The sequence below is a fragment of the Bufo gargarizans genome, chromosome 3, assembly GCF_014858855.1.
Source record: "Bufo gargarizans isolate SCDJY-AF-19 chromosome 3, ASM1485885v1, whole genome shotgun sequence".
NCBI classification, from domain to species: domain Eukaryota; kingdom Metazoa; phylum Chordata; class Amphibia; order Anura; family Bufonidae; genus Bufo; species Bufo gargarizans.
In genome coordinates, this window is record NC_058082.1 from 151,359,973 (window position 1) to 151,379,620 (window position 19,648).

At 38.0% G+C, this 19,648-nt stretch overlaps 1 protein-coding gene across 6 annotated transcripts in view; it reads right to left on the reverse strand.

Annotated features, from left to right (window-relative positions):
* The window catches only part of DACH1 (dachshund family transcription factor 1), a 228,705-nt gene that overhangs the window by 101,886 nt on the left and 107,171 nt on the right, over positions 1–19,648 (reverse strand). For 4 of the 6 annotated variants that reach the window (XM_044286059.1, XM_044286056.1, XM_044286055.1 and 1 more), the window contains 2 exons: positions 3,770–3,973; positions 1,450–1,622 (listed from right to left, as the gene is read on the reverse strand). In XM_044286059.1, coding sequence (XP_044141994.1) covers positions 1,450–1,622; positions 3,770–3,973 — 377 coding nt within the window. The remainder of the gene's footprint in view (positions 1–1,449; positions 1,623–3,769; positions 3,974–19,648) is intronic. The other 2 variants (XM_044286057.1, XM_044286061.1) reach the window with 2 other exon arrangements.

Here is a 19,648-nt window from a genome sequence, read left to right on the forward strand (position 1 = left end):
TCTTAGTATCATTTTAGAGCTATTTATAATCGCTATAATCTGAATAATATTTTCCATTCAGGCAATAAATGTAACCTTTTTATTTATTCAACTTTTCATGTAGCAATCTTATTCAAATCTTTATATGTGCACACAATGCATTCAAGTCTATTCAAAAGTCTCTGCAAGCAGTGTCCTAACAATATAGAAAAGGGAATTACACAAAATGACTTAAAGGATAATTCCACTATAAAGGTATTATAGAACACACTACGATATATAGAATGCATTTTTTATTCATAGTATGGCATGCTAGAAGGCAGCTTTTAGAGCAAAAATGTCAAAATCTATTACAATTGATTCCTGATATGATTTTTTTTTGCGCTCACTTTTATTTATTCACTTCACTTTTTGTTTCCCTTTTTAAAACATATAGGGCCAGATTTATCATGACTCTGACAGCTCACTCCACTTTAACATATGGCTAAAGTCAGTTTTAGCCAAGTCAGATTTATGATCGGCCCTTTAAGACTGTAATAAATGTGGTTTCACGGTAGCAGTTTATCCGTCAGAAAGCAGCTTTACAAAAGTCGCACATCTTTACGAAAAAGTTGCACGTTTTTATGAAAAAGTCGCATGTTCTATTAAAAAGTCTCATAAGATAAGCATGGTCCTCACTGGAGTGAAATTGCGACTTTTTTGCGATTTTTTAAATAGTCCCAATAGTAAATCTGTCTAGAGATTCATTTACATAAGAAAACACGCCCACTTTCAGAAAACTGGCGAGCATAGTGCAGAGCAGAAAAGTCACAAATTTGTGCGCAGTTTTAGCGTTTGGGACTTTTTGGGGGACTTTTTCACTCCATTATTCTGACCTGAGCTAATGATAAATCTGGCCCATAGTATCTTTACAGATGATATCACTGTACAAGACAGAGCAGATGAATGCCCTTTTGTAATACACTGTGATACACTGTGTATAACATGCACCGTAGAAGCATTCAACCATCTTAAAAACAGATTTGTATTGATTTTAATTAAATATATATGCTGACAAAATATTTAGCCTGTTTACGTATGATGTGTGGTCCTGAGCCTAAAACCCGCTTTATGGTAAATATAAGGTATGCGTTTGAGGCTCCTGCAATCTAGCCGGAGCTGGTTAGCGCTGAGCTGTCAGTGACAGCCGGGAACAATGAGGAGAAAATATAACCACTTCTGTCTACTCTAGTGTAGCAAACACAGCTATCAGCGCCGTTTCACGTTCACCAGGTGATCCGCATCAGTTCCATTCTGGGGTGAAACCGAAAAATGTCGGGTTTTCATCACTAAAAGATTTACAGCAATTGTAAAGGAGGCAAATATTTGGGCTGCAAATAACTAAAGACATGACTACAGTGTACTCTTGTTGGAAGGACAAAACAAAGAACAAAACAAGAACACAAAATAATATATATATATGAAAATCACCTTTATTACAGACGTTTCAACCCTGGATGGTGGACTTTGTACTTGTGCAGCTGCAGCCATACTTGCAATGGTATTGAGGTGGTTCATCTGGCTCATTGCCATGGTAACAGAGGCTGGAGGTAGGCTTACAGGAATTAGTGGATGGGGCATCATCATGAAAGGAAGTTCCAGACCTATAAATGCAGATCAAAGAAAGCCTTTAAATGACAGTATATTATATATAATATTTGCATTTAGTATTCCAGCAAATGTTACTGCTTACTTTATTTTTGCTCTAAAGCTGAAATAACGACACACATGCAAGTTGCCTCGTCACCCAACAGTGACCACTTGATATTCTCTATGGCTGAAACCATTGAGAAGAGTTTTTCTTCTAATATGGATACCAAAGTGATTAAGGTAGAAATTTCAATTTGGAAAAGAAGCTGATCAAAAGATAGCTACCTTCTAACCTCTTAAAAGATATGCATACATGTTCAGAATAACAGTAAATGCACAATCACATTACAGGGTTTTTCCAATTTATACAGTCTATTCCATGAACATAGGCTTTTCAAAGAGTTTTCCATTGCATACAGTATAACCCTAAAGGACAGCTGTAATCAATACGGGAAGCCAGGCAGCAAGTTTTCATTTCCTCTACAGCGCCCATATAGACCAAATGAAGTGTTACACAGTTCCCTTTGAAAACAATTGACTTTCCTTGCATTGAATAGACGTGCTAGAACTTCTTGCGGGATAGATGCTCCCCTCAAAAATTTATAATTCTAAAGAGGTTCGAGTTATGATTGCAGAAGTAATCATACTGCCTTTTCTTCCATCTATGCTGCTATTACTATCTGTTTTACTGTAAGGTGAACTGCTCGTGATCATCACTGGAGGTATACTTTAAAAGCGAAGCCACAATGAGTAGACATCTAGATCTAGTAGATCAAGATACCGTTTATTCATACAGGTAACCTATTACAATATCATCATATTAAACTTTTCAGTTTGTGTTCTTTTATTCAAAGAGTAGTTTGATGCAGCATGAGAAATCCATGAGAAACTCAACTATTTCAGATTCTGCAAGCAAATACTAAGAAAATCTTTATATGCATCACAATCAAAGAAGACGAGGTCTAAACTACTTGGGAAAATCAAACATACAGAAACCAATTTAATTTTATACTGAACCAGCCTACATAGCAAACACTATAAATCTCTAAACAAAAATAATTGGAATTAAGTATCCCGAGGGTGCTGAGTGACCTGAGCATGCTCAGTGCAGAATTTGGGCCAGCCACGTAACTAGAAAATTTGATGCCTGGAGCCTGCAGAAAATGCTCTAGCCCAGAGGGTAAGAAATGTGATGTATTAGTACAGTCACATATAGTTTAAATCTATATGCAAATTGTCAAATGGCATTCATAAATTCCAAAAAAGATACATCAAGCCCCCAATCTACTTCATGATCACATGGGAGACCTTGAAATCATCTTCTGTACTCTGGTACACAACTATAGGCAGCACATATCAACATGTGCCACCTTCTGCTGCAGTGAATGTGGACAACACATGCACATTTACAGAAAAGCATGAAGATCTGCACTTAGAGTTAGTTCCCCCTTGCTCGTACACAGGCCTCTCACCTAGTTAAGCCAGTACTCTCTGCTCTGCACTGATGAGGGGCAATCCCCCCCGAAACAGCTGTCTGCAGATGAGGTGCTGGCTTATTTAATATCCAAGTCATGTCTCAAGGCTTATTTTAAGAGCTGAACATTGACTTATAGGAGAGCTGCCTTACATCTGGTGGCATTAGAGGCAGAGCTTGTTAAGAGCTCAGTTGCATCCCTTCCCTCCCAGATCTGCACTTATCATCCACAGCACAAAACTAGAAGTGATGCAAAGAACTTAACATTTCCAGGCTCCTGCATAGCATCACAATGGAGAATCAAATAATTATTTATTAGGCAGTACACATTAAATTGTTGGCCATTAACACCACCCCAAACCATCCACACTCCAAATGATTAGCAAACAGCCAGTCTGCTCATACCACAGGTTATGGCATGGAAACACAGTTCTACCATACTGCAAGCAGATGGGAGTGATCAGACAATGATCATCTCCCTATTAGTTTATGCCTGAGCCACCAGAAGTTCTCCAATTACAACAAACATTGACTGTGGTGGCTCTTTATGACACTATCCAAGCAGATATCAGTTATCTCCTGTCATGATGGTCCAATAGGATTCAGAATATCAATTTCACATATATGAACCATTAATGATTAAACAAAAATAACTTTGAGGTGTTTTTAAGGTTTCAGTAAAAGCACCTGATATTAATTGTTGTCGTATGAGGGATGAATGGCAGCATGTCGTACCATTTGGCAGAAGGTGATTCTGTTGTAGAGAGTTGAGAGGATAAGTAACTGGAAGGTTATGCTGTCCAGGCAAGGTGGCATGGTTAACAGAGGCTTGTGATCCTTGGGTTGGGAGAGACTGAAGTTTTTCTTTCTCCCAAGAACCATCACTGCTCCCTGTAGGAATGAATATACATTGAATTGAATTTAGGTTGCTTAAACTATCCATTAACAAAATCATGGAATCAGTATATATTTAATTTACTTCATATGGTCTTCTGTTGCATTAAATCAATGGAGAAAAGTAGATTAGGTGTCTCTCGTGATACATGCTATTCTTATTTTTGTTTTCTTATTTGATAGCATCATAATGTATAATTATTTCTGGACAGGATTGTACATTCCATGTTTGATCCTCGTCAGATTTGGTGAATTGGAGATATCTAACCTTAAAGGGGTTGCAACCCTTTGGGAGGTTTTTGCCAAGCCGTCCCTCCTCAGCAGATCTGCAAAGGGAGGCATGCTTACCTGCTTCCCAGTAATGGGTCCCAGATTCTTCGCTTTTCAGCCTTGGTTGCCTCCATCATGTCTCCCACTGTCAATATCTGCTTTGACACCACTGCAACCAGTTGCCGGCAACAATGGTGACCTGCTCCCATGTGATCATGTGATGTAAGGGGAGCAGTTATTGGTTGCTGCTGTGTCAAAGGGGATGTTGACAGCAGGGGACCTGAGTAAAGCAGATAAGGCCAGGGATCGAAGGATACAGAACCCAGCAGTGGGGAGCAGTATGTTTCCCTTGGCAGGTCTGCCCAAGAGGTAGGATTTGCCCAAAACACTCAGAAGGTGGCCACCTCTTTTAGATTATATAATATGTGGCATTATAAAAATTTGGTAACGGACCAGAAAATGTTTTTATTTGATAACTATGTGCTGTCTACATAAAAATATAAAAGCAATATAAAGTTGAGTACATCATGAAGCTTTGGACATGGAACACTTCTCCACGGACAGCTATGTAATAGCAAAATTTATCTTTGAACTGATTATTTTGTGCATCATGAAAATTTGTATATTAACCCTGACCCTAATTTAAACAAGTACTTCTATCATGTAAAGTGACAACACATTGATCAGTGGGGATCCAACCTCAGAAACCAACAATCACCAGAAACAATGGTCAAAAATCTATTTAGCCTTTTTTTTCATAGTGGTGATCTGGTCAACTTGTTGTGCAGAAAACTGCAAGATGGCTTAATTCATGTGAATAAGACTATATTGCAATTTTCTATACAGTAGATGGACTAATGCTGTGCAGAGATAATCTGTGAAGAAGACACAGAATGTTGACACTTGTTGGTTCTGTTCAACAATCTTTGTCCTGTGCACCTTTATATTAGTATTTCCCCAGAGTATTAGAAAATAATATCGATATAGAACTAAACTTAACGAAAAGAAAACTGAACTTGAAATATGATCAATTACATATGGGCTACATCATATTTCTTGCTGATAACTCTAGTCCACTAGTAATAACCCATGCACTGACTAATCTATATCAACATAAGTAGGCCTAGGATACTGGCTGCCTATAACTGCCATGTCTATGCTGCTAATAGGTACCAACTTGATAGCTTAGAGACCCTAAAAAAATTAAAGTTTATGGACACCTTTGACACGGAAAAATGCTAAAATATTTCTACATATGTTAGTGCTGCTAATACGTACCAACGTTACTTGATAGATTAGATGTCATAAAAAACTGTATGCACTGTGTCGTCCTTAAAGGCTATGGACAACTTTGACATGGAAAAATGAAGAAAAAAAAAACAAAAAACATTTTTTACTTATGTTAGTGTTTATGTAGCGTTAAAAGGGACTAAGTGTCATTCTGCAACCTTCATTCTTTTGACCCACCCTCTCCATATCAGGTTTGCAACCTGCTCCTAGTTTCAGACTTTTACCATATGGGTAGATTACACAGCCTGTGTAAATCTTACCCTGTAAACTACCTTGTGTGGGCTCTCATCCCTATCTACAACCTTCCTGAGCTGCTTTCCTTGGATTCTCACCTGTCTCCACACACATATTTCAAGTACATCCTCCTACTGTTATTGCTAAGGCTGAGAGAAGGGAGGGGGAGAGCAGAAAAAGCTAATAGAAACAGAGCTCTGAGAGATTTATGTCAGAATTCAGCATTACCAGAAGCTAGGTGAAGGACTTACACTCATCCTACAGAAACAAATGGTAGGGGACTTTTAAAAACATGCTAGAAAATTGTTTAATTTTGCATCTAGAAAGCAAATGGACAATACAACATTCAGTACCAAAGTATCCATAGGCTTTAAATGTCAACTAATAATCTTTTCTACAAACCAAAAACTGATGAAATACTTATTCAAGGGTACAATAAAACATTTAGTTTAAACATTAGTACAAAAATAAAGAAATGGGTCGGAAAAATGCTAATTGGTGCATTTTTATGTCTGTAATACATATGCAGATTTACATATAATATACATTCGCTTTGTGCCATTCCATGTTCTTCTAAAATGCAACCTCTGAGCGTTTTATTCTAATGAATAAATGAGTCTGTCCTTTATGTATAAAATATAGTTTATATTTGTTGCAACATATTTTTAATAATAAATGATTTTAGGTTCTCTTGAACATATTCAATAAACTGTGATTAATTTGGTTTTTCAAAAATGCAAACTAGACATTACTATATTACTTTGCAAAATGCACAGCTTGCAACATTATTGTCTCAGTGGGATCTTAAATTGAATTGTAAAATGTGTCTTATTTCCAGTTTGATTTATGTAAGAAATTGCAGAGGATAATGCCCTTTTTGAAGTTTCATTGCTTCCTGAATGAAAAAAATAGTACTCAAGAAAGCATGTTATGTAGAGCTGTAAATTACTGGAAAGCTGCAATGCATATTTGTGACAAGGATGTCATGTTCCCATGTTTGATTTTTATAACTTGTTTTTTTGTTGTTGTTGTTTTTTTGCTGCTTTGTGTTGTAGCACATGATATGATAAATCTTACAGTACACATGTTCAGTGATTTTATTGCTGTAGCCTAAGTAATTACAAAATCTCTTTCTACTCTAAAAAAGGGTCTTCCGGTGACCTAAGAATTAATCTATGATACCATTTAACTTAGCTTTTTGAAGTAAATATCACTAGATAAAAGCCAGCTGCCTCTGTATAATGGCACACTTGAATGAATGTAACAGTGTTTGAAAATGAGTACAAATCTTCTAAAAAGCCTTATTTCCATAAGAAAGCTTGGAGATCTACAAAAGAATAAATTCTGAAACAGAATTAACCAGTAGAAAGCAGAATATATTAAAGGCCAAACAAATTTGCACCTTGTTTGTATGGGCAGGCTGTTTCTTTTAGCTTATAGGTGGATATCATTAGCACTACTAGGCAAGAGTAAGATATCCTTCTGGAATAACATCGCACTTTATAAAAAAAACAGGACCTGGCATTAATAAAGCTGCTCTCCTTTACATTCAAATGATTCTGCAATTCCTCAACGGTTTATAGGCAGCAGAATACAGGGATATTTATGGAAGCCTGTATTCTGTTAATGGACTATTTAGGGAGGATTTTGTAGCCATTGACAATTCTGTATTTTGGATACAGCCTGCCACAAAACAGCGAATACATCCTGCTAAGAAAACTTTAGGGCAGTGAAGGGGAAATCTGTGAGACCTCAAAAACCCTACAAACTGCATAAAACAGTGCTGGTTGGAGATAAAATGTCATCGTGGGCAGATCACATAATGTCATGTTTTTATTGAACACACCATGTAAACATTCACAGTGCAGGTGAAAAAGTAGGTGAACCCTTGGATTTAATAACTTGTTGAACCTCATTTGGCAGCAATAACTTAAACCAAATGTTTCCTGTAGTTGCAGATCAGATGTGCACAACAGTCAGGAGTAATTCTTGACCATTCCTCTTTACAGAACTGTTTCAGTTCAGCAATATACTTGGGATGTCTGGTGTGAATCGCTTTCTTGAGGTCATGCTCCAGCATCTCAATCAGGTTGAGGTCAGGACTCTGACTGGGCCACTCCAGAAGGCGTATTTTCTTCTGTTGATTTAATTCTATGCTTTGGGTCGTTGTCCTGTTGCAACACCCATCTTCTGTTGAGCTTCAGCTGGTGGACAGATGGCCTTAAGTTCTCTGACAAAATGTCTTGATAAACCTGGGAATTCATTTTTCCTTTGATGATAGCAATCCATGCAGGCCCTGATGCAGCAAACCAGCCCCAAACCATGATGCCCCCACCACCATACTTCACAGTTGGGATGAGGTTTTGATGTTGCTGTGCTGTGCCTCTTTTTCTCCACACATAGTGTTGTGTGTTTCTTCCAAACAACTCAACTTTGGTTTCATCTGTCCACAGAATATTTTGCCAGTACTGCTGTGGAACATCCAGGTGCTCTTGTGCAAACTGTAAACGTGCAGCAATGTTTTTTTGGACAGCAGTGGCTTCCTCTGTGGTATTCTCTCATGAAATCCATTCTTGTTTAGTGTTTTAAGTATCGTAGATTCGCTAACAGGGATGTTAGTATATGCCAGACACATTTGTAAGTCTTTAGCAGACACTCCAGGATTGTTATCCGCCTCACTGAGCAGTCTGCGCTGTGCTCTTGCAGTCATCTTTACAGGACGGCCACTCCTGGGGAGAGTAGCAGCAGTGCTGAACTTTCTCCATTTATAGACAATTTGTCTTACCGTGGACTGATGAACAGAATGGCTTTTAGAGATACTTTTATAACCCTTTCCAGCTTTTTGCAAGTCAACAATTCTTAATTGTAGGTCTTCTGAGAGCTCTTTTGTGCAAGGCATCATTCACATCAGGCAATGCTTCTTGTGAAAAGCAAACCCAGAACTGGTGTGTGTTTTTTAAAGAGCAGCTGTAACCAACACCTCCAATCTCATCTCATTGATTGGACTCCAGTTGGCTGACACCTCACTCCAATTAGCTCTTGGAGATGTCATTAGTCTAGGGGTTCACATACTTTTTCCACCTACACTCTGAATGTTTACATGGTGTGTTCAATAAAAACATGGTAACATTGAATTCTTTGTGTGTTATTAGTTTAAGCAGACTGTGATTGTCTATTGTTGTGACTTAGATGAAGATCAGATCACATTTTATGACCAATTTGTGCAGAAATCAATATCATTCCAAAGGGTTCACATACTTTTTCTTGCAACTGTAGTTGTAACCCTGCTGTATGAGTACACATTAGTGCATAATAATAAAAAATAATAAAAAGGCAATGTTTTACCTTCTTAGTGTGTTTTTTGCAGCTGCTATGATCTTTAAATGGATTCTGTCAGCCAGATTTTAGCTACAGAGCTTTTCATATCATCATATCAGTCTCCTTGATCTAGATAAAAATATACTAGTCTTACCCCCACATGTCTTTTCATTTTTGCTAAAAATCACTTTTATTCATATGCTAATTACCTTCATAAACTGTTTGAACACACTATGATCTTTAAAGGACATTCCCAGCTATGCTTAAAACTAGTAATGAGCGAAACAAAGTCAAAAGAATTGACTTTGATCCGAATTTTAGGAAAAATTTGATTTGCCTTGAAGCTCAATTTCATCATTCTTCCTGGTAATGAATTCTCCCTGAAATGGTGGCAAAAAAATTACATACCTCATACATTTGCATGCAAAGAGGCTGCGGCAGCCATCTTGATTGAAGATACCACGCGAAATCCCGAGAGTGGTGACATACTGTATGACTGGCTGGTGACGCCATCATGTCACAGTGCAATATTTTGTGTGGTGTCTTCAATCAAGATGGCCACAATGGCCTCTACATAATCAAATGGATAAGGCAAGTATTTTTTTATATATTCTTTTTCTACCGGATTAACCTCTGAAAGCCGCCAATGTTAATCTCAGATGCCGCAATAAGTGATTAAAGCAGGATCTAAGGGGTTCACTGTGCCTGCTACTTACAAAGAAATGCGCTTCGTAATGAAGTAATTCGTCACAAATCAAATTTATTTGTGAAATTTGGAGAAGCAGCCAAATGGTTGATAACTTCGCTCAACACTATTTAAAACATATACTGACGTAGGACTGATAGTTTGCCATGGTTGTATCCAGTGAGTCTAGGCAATGCTCTGTAAATATAAACTGGTTGGACACCAAGCTGATACATTTTATCCATACTGAAACATAGCAATCCTCAGGATATTAGGAGTCATTTGTGTTGTGTTTTAGCTCACAGATGATTGTCTAAGTACTCATAGAAAACAGACATTTAAAAATTGTGAGGAATTTAAACAAATTACAGTCTATAAGAAAGTAGCTGGGATTCAGTTTTTTGGGCACCTAGCCTTCCAAAAAATTAAATAAAAATAACCAATGTATGACAAAATAGTACTGCTAAAACCGAATGCTTGTACCACAAAAAACAAGCCATCACATGTCTGTTTTGAAAAAAAAAAGTTATGGGCCCTGGAATATGTCAACATAAAAATAATATTAAAGAAAAAAATGCAAAAGTAGTAAAACATTTAAAAAATACAAATTTGATATTGAAATCATACTGACCAGAAGATGACAGTTAACATATCATTTATACTGCACAATTTTGTGGCCACATTGTCTCCAATATATGGTATAAGAGCAATTAAAAAGCCATACATAGCCCAATAAAAAACCCCAAAGACTTTGCACGGGTCCATTTCAGCAAAATCCAAGTACTAACAACCAAATGGTGCTCCTGCCGCATGTCAGAACAGAAGTTTATGACCACATGTGGGTTATTGCCATAAGCAAGATAAAGTGAACCAACAGCTTGTGGGATGCTTTGACTCCTATTAACCCTTGTAAAAAAAAAAAATAATACTAAAAAAGATAAAATGCATATTATTGGAAACATTTAATTTTTTTATTTTCACTACTTCATAATAATAAATTCTATGAAATGTTTAAGGGGTTGAAAAGCTTATTACACCTCTTGATGAATTTATTGAGGGGTGTAGATTTCAAAAGGAGGTCTGGGGGGTATTATGTTTTTTGCAACTTTAAGGTCTCTGCATATCTGAAATGGTGCCTGAAAAACATCCAAAAAGGGAGACCCTAAAATCCTGTGCTTGAAGAGGTACATCAGGGCCACATATAGGATATTTGTAAAGGCTACAGTACCAAGTTTATATGGCAAATATTGAGCTTTATGTCTCTGTTAACACCTGCTTTGTTAAAAAAGATGAACAATCTTCCTAAATGCTGTTTTCAATACTTTGGGGGTGCAGTTTTTAAAATGATGACTGTACCAATGAAAAAATACATTTAGGATTTTTTTTTTTTATGTAAAAAAAAAAAAAAAAGCTACTAAATTTATAAGCCTTCTAAAATTCCCTAAACAGTTTGTTTAAAGCATGTTTAAAAAATTATGCCAACATAAAATAGACATATGGTTTATGTTAATTATTAATGTTTTTGTTGTTATTGTTATGGCCATCTGTCTTAAAAACTGATATATTCAAATTTTAACAAATTCATTTTTTTCTAATTTTCTTTAACTTACAGATTAAAAAAAGAAATAAAAACAAATTGTTTGAACCAATATTTACCAGCAACATAAAGTGCAATGCGTCATATAAAAAAGCAAACTGCGGATCCGCAAAGCACGGATGGCGTCCGTGTGTGTTCTGCAATTTAAATTAAATAGCCTTTAATATAACTGCCTATTCTTGTCCACAAAGCACGGAAAAGAATAGGACAGGTTATATTTTTTTTGAGGGGCCACTGAACAGAGAAACGGAAGTGGACAGCACACCGAGTGCTGTCCACATCTTTTGCGGCTCCATTGAAGTGAACAAGTCCGCATCTGAGCCGCCAAAATTGCGGCTCAGATGCGGACCAAAACAACGGCCGTGTGCATGAGGCCTTATTTGGATAATTAAAGTTGCTCCTGTTGGGGAGATACCAAGCTTTTCTGAGACTCCATTTTACAGAGAGACTTTTGTGTTTCATTTCTGTGTGCACCATAAGAAGATGACAATGATGTGTAAGCTAAAAACTATAAAAGTTAGCGATGTGTGTTGAGATAAGATAAGGTTTGTACATGCTAAGTAGCCAAATATGCATTTCTTGCTAAAGAAGCATGGTCTCAGCAATTAACCCGTTAGTAGAAAATAGAAAGCTCATAGAATACTAACCAATCAATAGATGGATTCAGTTCTGACCAATTAGAAGTATTATTTGTATACCAATCAGAAGTCATTGTTGGAATATTTGTAAACCAATCATGTCAATATTTTAAGAGGTTACACCCTTGGAATGGGTATAAATAAAGAGCCTAGGGCACTCCCAATTTGGCAACATGGCAGAGTTTTAACCTGTGTGCTGGCTTCTGTCATTTTGCTCTGTCAACATCTTTCACCTGGAACACGTGGCTCGATCATCACGTGACTGACCCTAGGTGTGCCACAACACTCCAAAGAAATTACCACATATAGTGATACTACTTAAGGAGCTATATTTGCCTCTCAAAAAAGTTACATTACACAAAAATGTATTTATACTCCCAAAAGAGCTCCAAAACATATACATGTTCTCCTGCATAAGAAAGATCTCATTTAGCCATGTCATTAAAAAAAGTTATATAACAGAGAGACAAAAAAATAAATACAAAATTTGCTGGTTATTAAAGGATTATAACCATCTCAGACATTAATGGCATATTGCTAGGATTTAAAGGGGGTGCATCAGAGCAAGTGTGACCACAGGCCACTCTCCTTTCGCCGCTGTGGGAGCAGGTTCATTGAAGTGAATGGAGAGCGCACAGCGCATGCACTGTCACCTCTCCATTAACCCCAATAGGACTGCTGGGAATAGTGTTCTGCTTTTTTTAGCTAATAGCTGTAAATGGAGGGCGGCTGATAGCCTTGCATGTATGGCTGTTCCCCCTTTACTTCAGGGGCCCATTCTTGAGACAGGTGAGGGTCTCAGAGGTGGAACCAGTGCCTATCTGACACTGATTGCATATCCTAGCCATATGTCATCAATGTCTGACATGGGAATACCACTTTAAGGTCAAAATAGGCCTGAGGTCTGACATATTGTAAAAGGAGGCTTTATAGAGATGTTAGAATATGCAGATAAGAAAATATGGTAGTTAGAAAATGCGACAAAGACCGCCGTATGGTGATGCAATCTCACAAGTCTGACGGTAGATGTCTGTGAGATGAGAGGTGATTAGCGCTATTCCCTTAGTCTTAGGTATGGTATATTCAATACATAGATTATAAACATATTTGGAATAGTTTGATGGAAACAAGTATAAGAGAAAGGGGACTCACAGGTCCCAGGTAACAGACAGATAGGTGCTGCAGTGACAAATAGAAAAACAGAGAACCTAAGGATCAATAAATATTAATGTAAATGAAATGAGACAATTAAAATGATAGAATAAATAAAGCTAAAATCTGTATGCACTCACTTCGCTGGGGGTAGTCAGCAAGATAAAGCTCAAGACACTTGTGACTTTACACCCCCATTCAGGATCGCATGTAGAGGTGTCAAGGATTGATGGCAGCACATTTCTGGAGGCTTCTGGTCAATCCCTTTATTTCAATAAATGTATGGCTCAATGCGTTTCGGGGACAATATTCCCCTTCCTCAGGAGCAGGTGCAAATACATAGACATACAGTTTCAAAGTATGGCTTAAAAGTACACTGGATACATACCAATTATTCATAGCCAAGTGGCTGTTTTCTACATGAGAAGGGCGCGCTATAGTGCAGAAACCGGAAGTGACACACCGGAAGTGCGATGCGCTCCAACCTGGAACGCAAGAGAACCAGAAGCGCAGAAGCGCCACCGGAAGTACCAGAGGGGCACTGATGCGCTCCAAGCTGGAGTGCACTGAGCAGGAAAAACAGTCGGTGCGCTTCAAGCTGGAGCACATCAGGCAGGAGAGGAGGCAGGTAGTGGCTCACAGGGGGAATGGCCACTGAATAGATGGTGAAATTTATAGAAAAAAGGGGCACAAATAATATATAGATGTACTATAAAAGCACTATAGATTCTGACAATATAGAAATATATAAACACATATGAGGATGTAGGAATATATACAAACATAACAAATGCTAGTAATGGATAAACCACATGGCATAAATTAGATGGTGTAAAACGTATAACATGAATAGGGTAAAGGCTGAATTCATTCATTTGCAATGGGTATAGTTTATATATGAATATAATTGAAAAGTGGGATTGCCTTTAAAAAGAACTTTTAATAGTCAATGGTTAAAATAATAGGCCCAATAGTTTGTTTCAAGACTACAAACATACGTAGTCATTCACCACCAATGAAAAAAGGTGGAGAATGGCAGGTGTGAAAATGTAAACACCTGCTAGGAGGGTGAGTTTATGAAACACAGGGATACCAATAAAGAGGGAGACAGATGCTGGGTCTCTTGCCCTAATTTATCCCAAGATTCTAGCTCAAAGTGATACCCTCCCTGTGTGTCCCTTCATGTCCCTTGCAGGCAATGACAGTGACTGCCCAGCTTCGTCAGAAATGCAAAGGTATCACTCATCCAAGGACACACAGATCATAAGTTTTAGACATACATAGTCCCGACGCATTATTTTTTCATTGGTGGTGAATGACTACTGGGCCTATTATTTTAACCATTGACTATTAAAAGTAATTTTTAAAGGCAATCTCACTTTTCAATTATACTCATAAATAACTATGGATGCCGTAATTTAATTCCACTTGTTTGACTGGTTATCACTCCAGTTAAGTGACCATTTTTTATAGTTGATATATGGATATGTTAAAAAAATATTAAAATATGTATATACAACTAAGATCTCTTATAAACATGTCCATTTAAAGAGGACCTTTCATCTGGCCAAAATATTATGAACTAAGTTGCATGATCTGTACAGCGGCACCCAGGGATCTCACTGCACTTACTATTATCCCTAGGCGCCGCTCCGTTCTCCTGCTATGCCCTCTGGTATGTTCGGTCACTTGGTTATAGTAGGCAGAGATTTAGGGAACTTGGTTATACTGGGCGGAGACTGCCCTTGTTCTCCTGGGCGTCTCCTCCTCCTAGGCTGTAGCGCTGGCCAATCGCAGTGCAGAGCTCACAGCATGGGAGTTTTTTTTCTCCCAGGCTGTGAGCTCTGCTCTGCGATTGGCCAGCGCTACAGCCTAGGAGAAGGAGACGCCCAGGAGAACAAGGGCAGTCTCCTCCTACTATAACCAAGTGACCGAACATCCCAGAGGGCATAGCAGGAGAACGGAGCGGCGCCCAGGGATAATAGTAAGTGCAGTGAGATCCCTGTGTGCCGCTGTACAGATCATGACACTTAGTTTACAATTTTTTGCCAGATGAAAGGTCCTGTTTAAATGGACATGTTTACAAGAGATCTTAGTTGTATATCCATATATATAAAAAAAAAAAAAAAAAATATGGTACTAGTGTCAGCAGAAATATAAGGAAAAAAAAGTCTTGAAAAAGCAGGAAGGCTCAACCTATTTAATAGACAATTATGGATGAGTGCATTATCTCACTCAAATTAAGCAAGATAAGTTAACAAAGCTTGCCAATTGAAGTGCTTCCTTTCAGAAATGTTGCTTTGTCCTGCTATTCTACAGCACATAAGTTATTGATGCATGACAGCTTAAAATATTTTTGCCATTAACTACAGCAAGCATGTTATTTTTGTTATTCATGGAGAAAGCTGCTTTTAGTTAAAACATAAAAATGCTAGTTACAAGGTTTCTGCAAACATAACTGCCATTCCATTAAGTAAATGGTGCTGTGAACAGTAAATAGTGGCCCCAAGGGAAATGTACGTATTGATTTTTGCTTCCATGTTGGTTGGCTTATGTTTGCAATTGTCAAATCTAATCTTAGCTTGTGCAATAATAACTATGCTCATAACTACTTAAAGAAAGAAGAAAATATTAATTATAAAAAAATTGATAATTTCCTACCCTTTCAAATCTACGCTGCAGTGTTTATCTGCTTTGACATTACATTGAATACTAGAAAACCTAATAAATAAACAACATAGTAATTATACTGACATCATTCTCCAGCCTGGAGAATAAATGATGCAAATTCAGAAAGTATTGGTGCATGATGAATGTCAAGGCCTATGAGCACATTTGTGAGTGTGTGTGAAGCTGCAGAATTAGCCTTAGAAACAAGAATTTGAATGGATAAGTCTTATTAAAATGTTGCTATCTCCAAATATTATAGCAAAACTAATTACATCAAAAAGTGCATATTATATTTTAACTTACTGCAAGTAGTCACAGGTATTTTCACTATTATATCTAGGAAAGTACTAAGCACTTTCCAGTAACATTCCTACATGTTTTTTACTTTTTTTTTTTCTTCAATTAATGGTTTTTATTTTCATAAAAAACACACATGTATAAAAAACACGTGACATGTAACATGTAACAGTACAGGTACATATATCTCATTGTACAAAATATTTTTAAAATGTACAAAATATTTTTAAAGTGTACATAATATTTTTAAAGAGAACACAGTGAAGTAAGGACGTTATTATCAGCATATTACACCAGAAGTGCTGTTAGACCAGATATTGAGGATACATCTCAATATATATGAATCAGGTAACTTAGTAATCAAGAGGGGGGAGGGAAAAAGGGAAGGGGAGGGAGGGAAGGTAAGGAAAGTAGACAAGGGGTCGGGGGTAGGTAATTCCCTGTCATGATGTACATATATGTTCAATGGAAGACATCATGAGAAATGCCTGAATTCTTTCCACGGGTTCCAGATTTTTAGAAAAACTGATCTTGTTCTCAGTTCCCAGTGGGAGATTACCTCCATTCTATATATTTGGTCTATCTTATTTTACCAGCACTCGAGGCTGGGGGTATCTCGAGTAAGCCATAGCTTCGGAAGAAGTAGTCTAGCTGCGCTTAGCATAAGTAAGAAGAGAGAAGCAGTGTGTTTAGGGATTTTCTGAACTCCTAGGGAGAGAAGGGTTAGTTCCGGGGTACAGGAGATATTAGTCTGGCATATTTTGTTGATGGTCTTCAGTATCTCCTCCCACCACCCCCTGATCACACAAGTCCACCATATGTGAAAATAAGAACCCTTCTCTGTTTGACATCTCCAACAGAGATCTCAAGCGTCTCTGCTGTACAGGCAGGTTTTGTCCGGGGTTTTATACCAGCGGGATAGGATCTTATAACTATTTTCTTGCACTCGGGTGCATCTAGAGATTTTATGTGGGGAGATCAGTATGGAAGAAATCTCAGCCTCTGATAGGGAGCGTTGTAGATCTCTTTCCCATAGGCCCACCATAGCTGGTTTGGGGTGAGAAACTGAGCTTTTTAGGTTCCTATATGTTGTGGAGATAGTCTTGGAGGGGTATACATGTTTTTTACTTTATTGGCATTTCTTTTAGAATTCCATTTAAAAACAATAGAACATATTGGATTTAAGAAATGTGAGATTTCACATAAACCACTGGCAACAAACGTGAGTAAACCACTAAGTGAAAATGGCCAAATTGTGCCCAAAATGTCAATATTTTGTGTGGCCACCATTATTTTCCAGCTCTGCCTAAAAGGGAACCTGTCACCGGGATTTGGGGTATAGAGCTAAGGACATGGATTGCTAGATGGCCACTAGCACATCCGTAATACCCAGTCCCCATAGCTCTCTGTGCTTTTATTGTGTAAAAAAAACGATTTGATAGATATGCAAATTAACATAAAAGAGTCATATCTTACTTGTGTGACCAGAGAATCATCTCAGGTTAACTAGCATATGCATAAAATCGTTTTTTTTACACAATAAAAGCACACAGAGCTATAGGGACTGGGTATTGCGGATGTGCTAGTGGCCATCTAGCAACCCATGTCCTCAGCTCTATACACAAAATCCTGGTGACAGGTTCCCTTTAACTCTCTTGGACACGGAGTTCACTAAAGCTTCATATGTTGCCACTGGAATCCTCTTCCACCTCTCCATGACTACATCACAGAGCTGCTGGATGTTAGAGACCTTGCTCTCCTCCACCTTCCATTTCAGGATGCCCCACAGCCAGGGTTTAAGTCTGGAGACATGCTGGCCAGTACAGCACCTTTACCCTTAGTTTCTTTAGCAAGGCAGTCATCGTCTTGGAGGTGTGTTTGGGGTCATCACATTGGAATACTGCCCTGCGGCCCAGTTTCCGAAGGGCGGGGATCATGTCCTGCTTCATTATGTCACAGTACATGTTGGCATTCATGGTTCCCTCAATGAACTGTAGCTCCCCACAGCTGGCATCACTCATGCAGCCCTAAACCATGACACTCCCACCACCATGCTTGACTGTAGGCAAGGCACACTTGTCTTTGTACTCCTCACTTGGCTGTCGCCACACACGCTTGACACCATCTGAACCAAATAAGTTTATCTTGGTCTCAAAATCAGACCACAGGACATGGTACCAGTAAAGCAGGGCTTTCTTGTGCATCATCTTTAGAAGAGGCTTCTTTCTGGGATGACCATGCAGACTAACCTCTGTAGTAATGCTGGACGCACTCATGCGTCTATTTTGAAAAGACAACCTCTGGATATGACGCTGAGCATGTGCACTAAACTTCTTTGGTCGACCATGGTGGGGACTGTTATGAGTGGAATCTGTCTTGTTAAACCTCTGTATAGTCTTTGCCATTGTGCTGCAGTTTAAGGGTGTTGGCAATCTTATAGCCTAGGCAATCTTTAGTTAGAGCAACTAATCTTTTTTTCAGATCCTCTGAGAGTTCGTTGACATGAGGTGCAATGTTAAACTTCCAATGACCAGTATGAGAGTGTGCAAGAGTGATAACACCAAATTTAACAAACATGCTCCCCATTCACACCTGCACCTTGTAACACTAACAAGTCACATGACACCGGAGAGGGAAAATGACTAATTGGGCACAATTTGGCCATTTTTACTTAGGGGTGTACTCACTTTTGTTGCCAGCTGTTTAGAAAATAATGGCTGTGTGTTCAGTTATTTTGAGGACACACCAAATTTACACTGTTATACAAGCGGTACACTGACTACTTTACATTGTATCAAAGTGTCATATCTTTAGTGTTGTCCCTTGAAAAGATATAATAAAATATTTAAAAAACATGTGAGGGGTGTACTCACTTTTGTGAGATACTGTATATATATATATATATATATATATACAGACGTGGACAAAATTGTTGGTACCCTTTGGTCAATGAAAGAAAAAGTCACAATGGTCACAGAAATAACTTTAATCTGACAAAAGTAATAATAAATTAAAATTCTATAAATGTTAACCAATGAAAGTCAGACATTGTTTTTCAACCATGCTTCAACAGAATTATGTAAAAAAATAAACTCATGAAACAGGCATGGACAAAAATGATGGTACCCCTAGAAAACACAGAACATAATGTGACCAAAGGGACATGTTAATTCAAGGTGTGTCCACTAATTAGCATCACAGGTGTCTACAACCTTGTAATCAGCCATTGGGCCTATATATATGGCTCCAGGTAATCACTGTGTTGTTTGGTGATATGGTGTGTACCACACTCGACATGGACCAGAGGAAGCAAAGGAAAGAGCTGTCTCAAGAGATCAGAAAGAAAATTATAGACAAGCATGTTAAAGGTAAAGGCTATAAGACCATCTCCAAGCAACTAGATGTTCCTGTGAGTACAGTTGCACATATTATTCATAAGTTTAAGATCCATGGGACTGTAGCCAACCTCCCTGGACGTGGCCGCAGGAGGAAAATTGATGACAAATCTAAGAGACGGATAA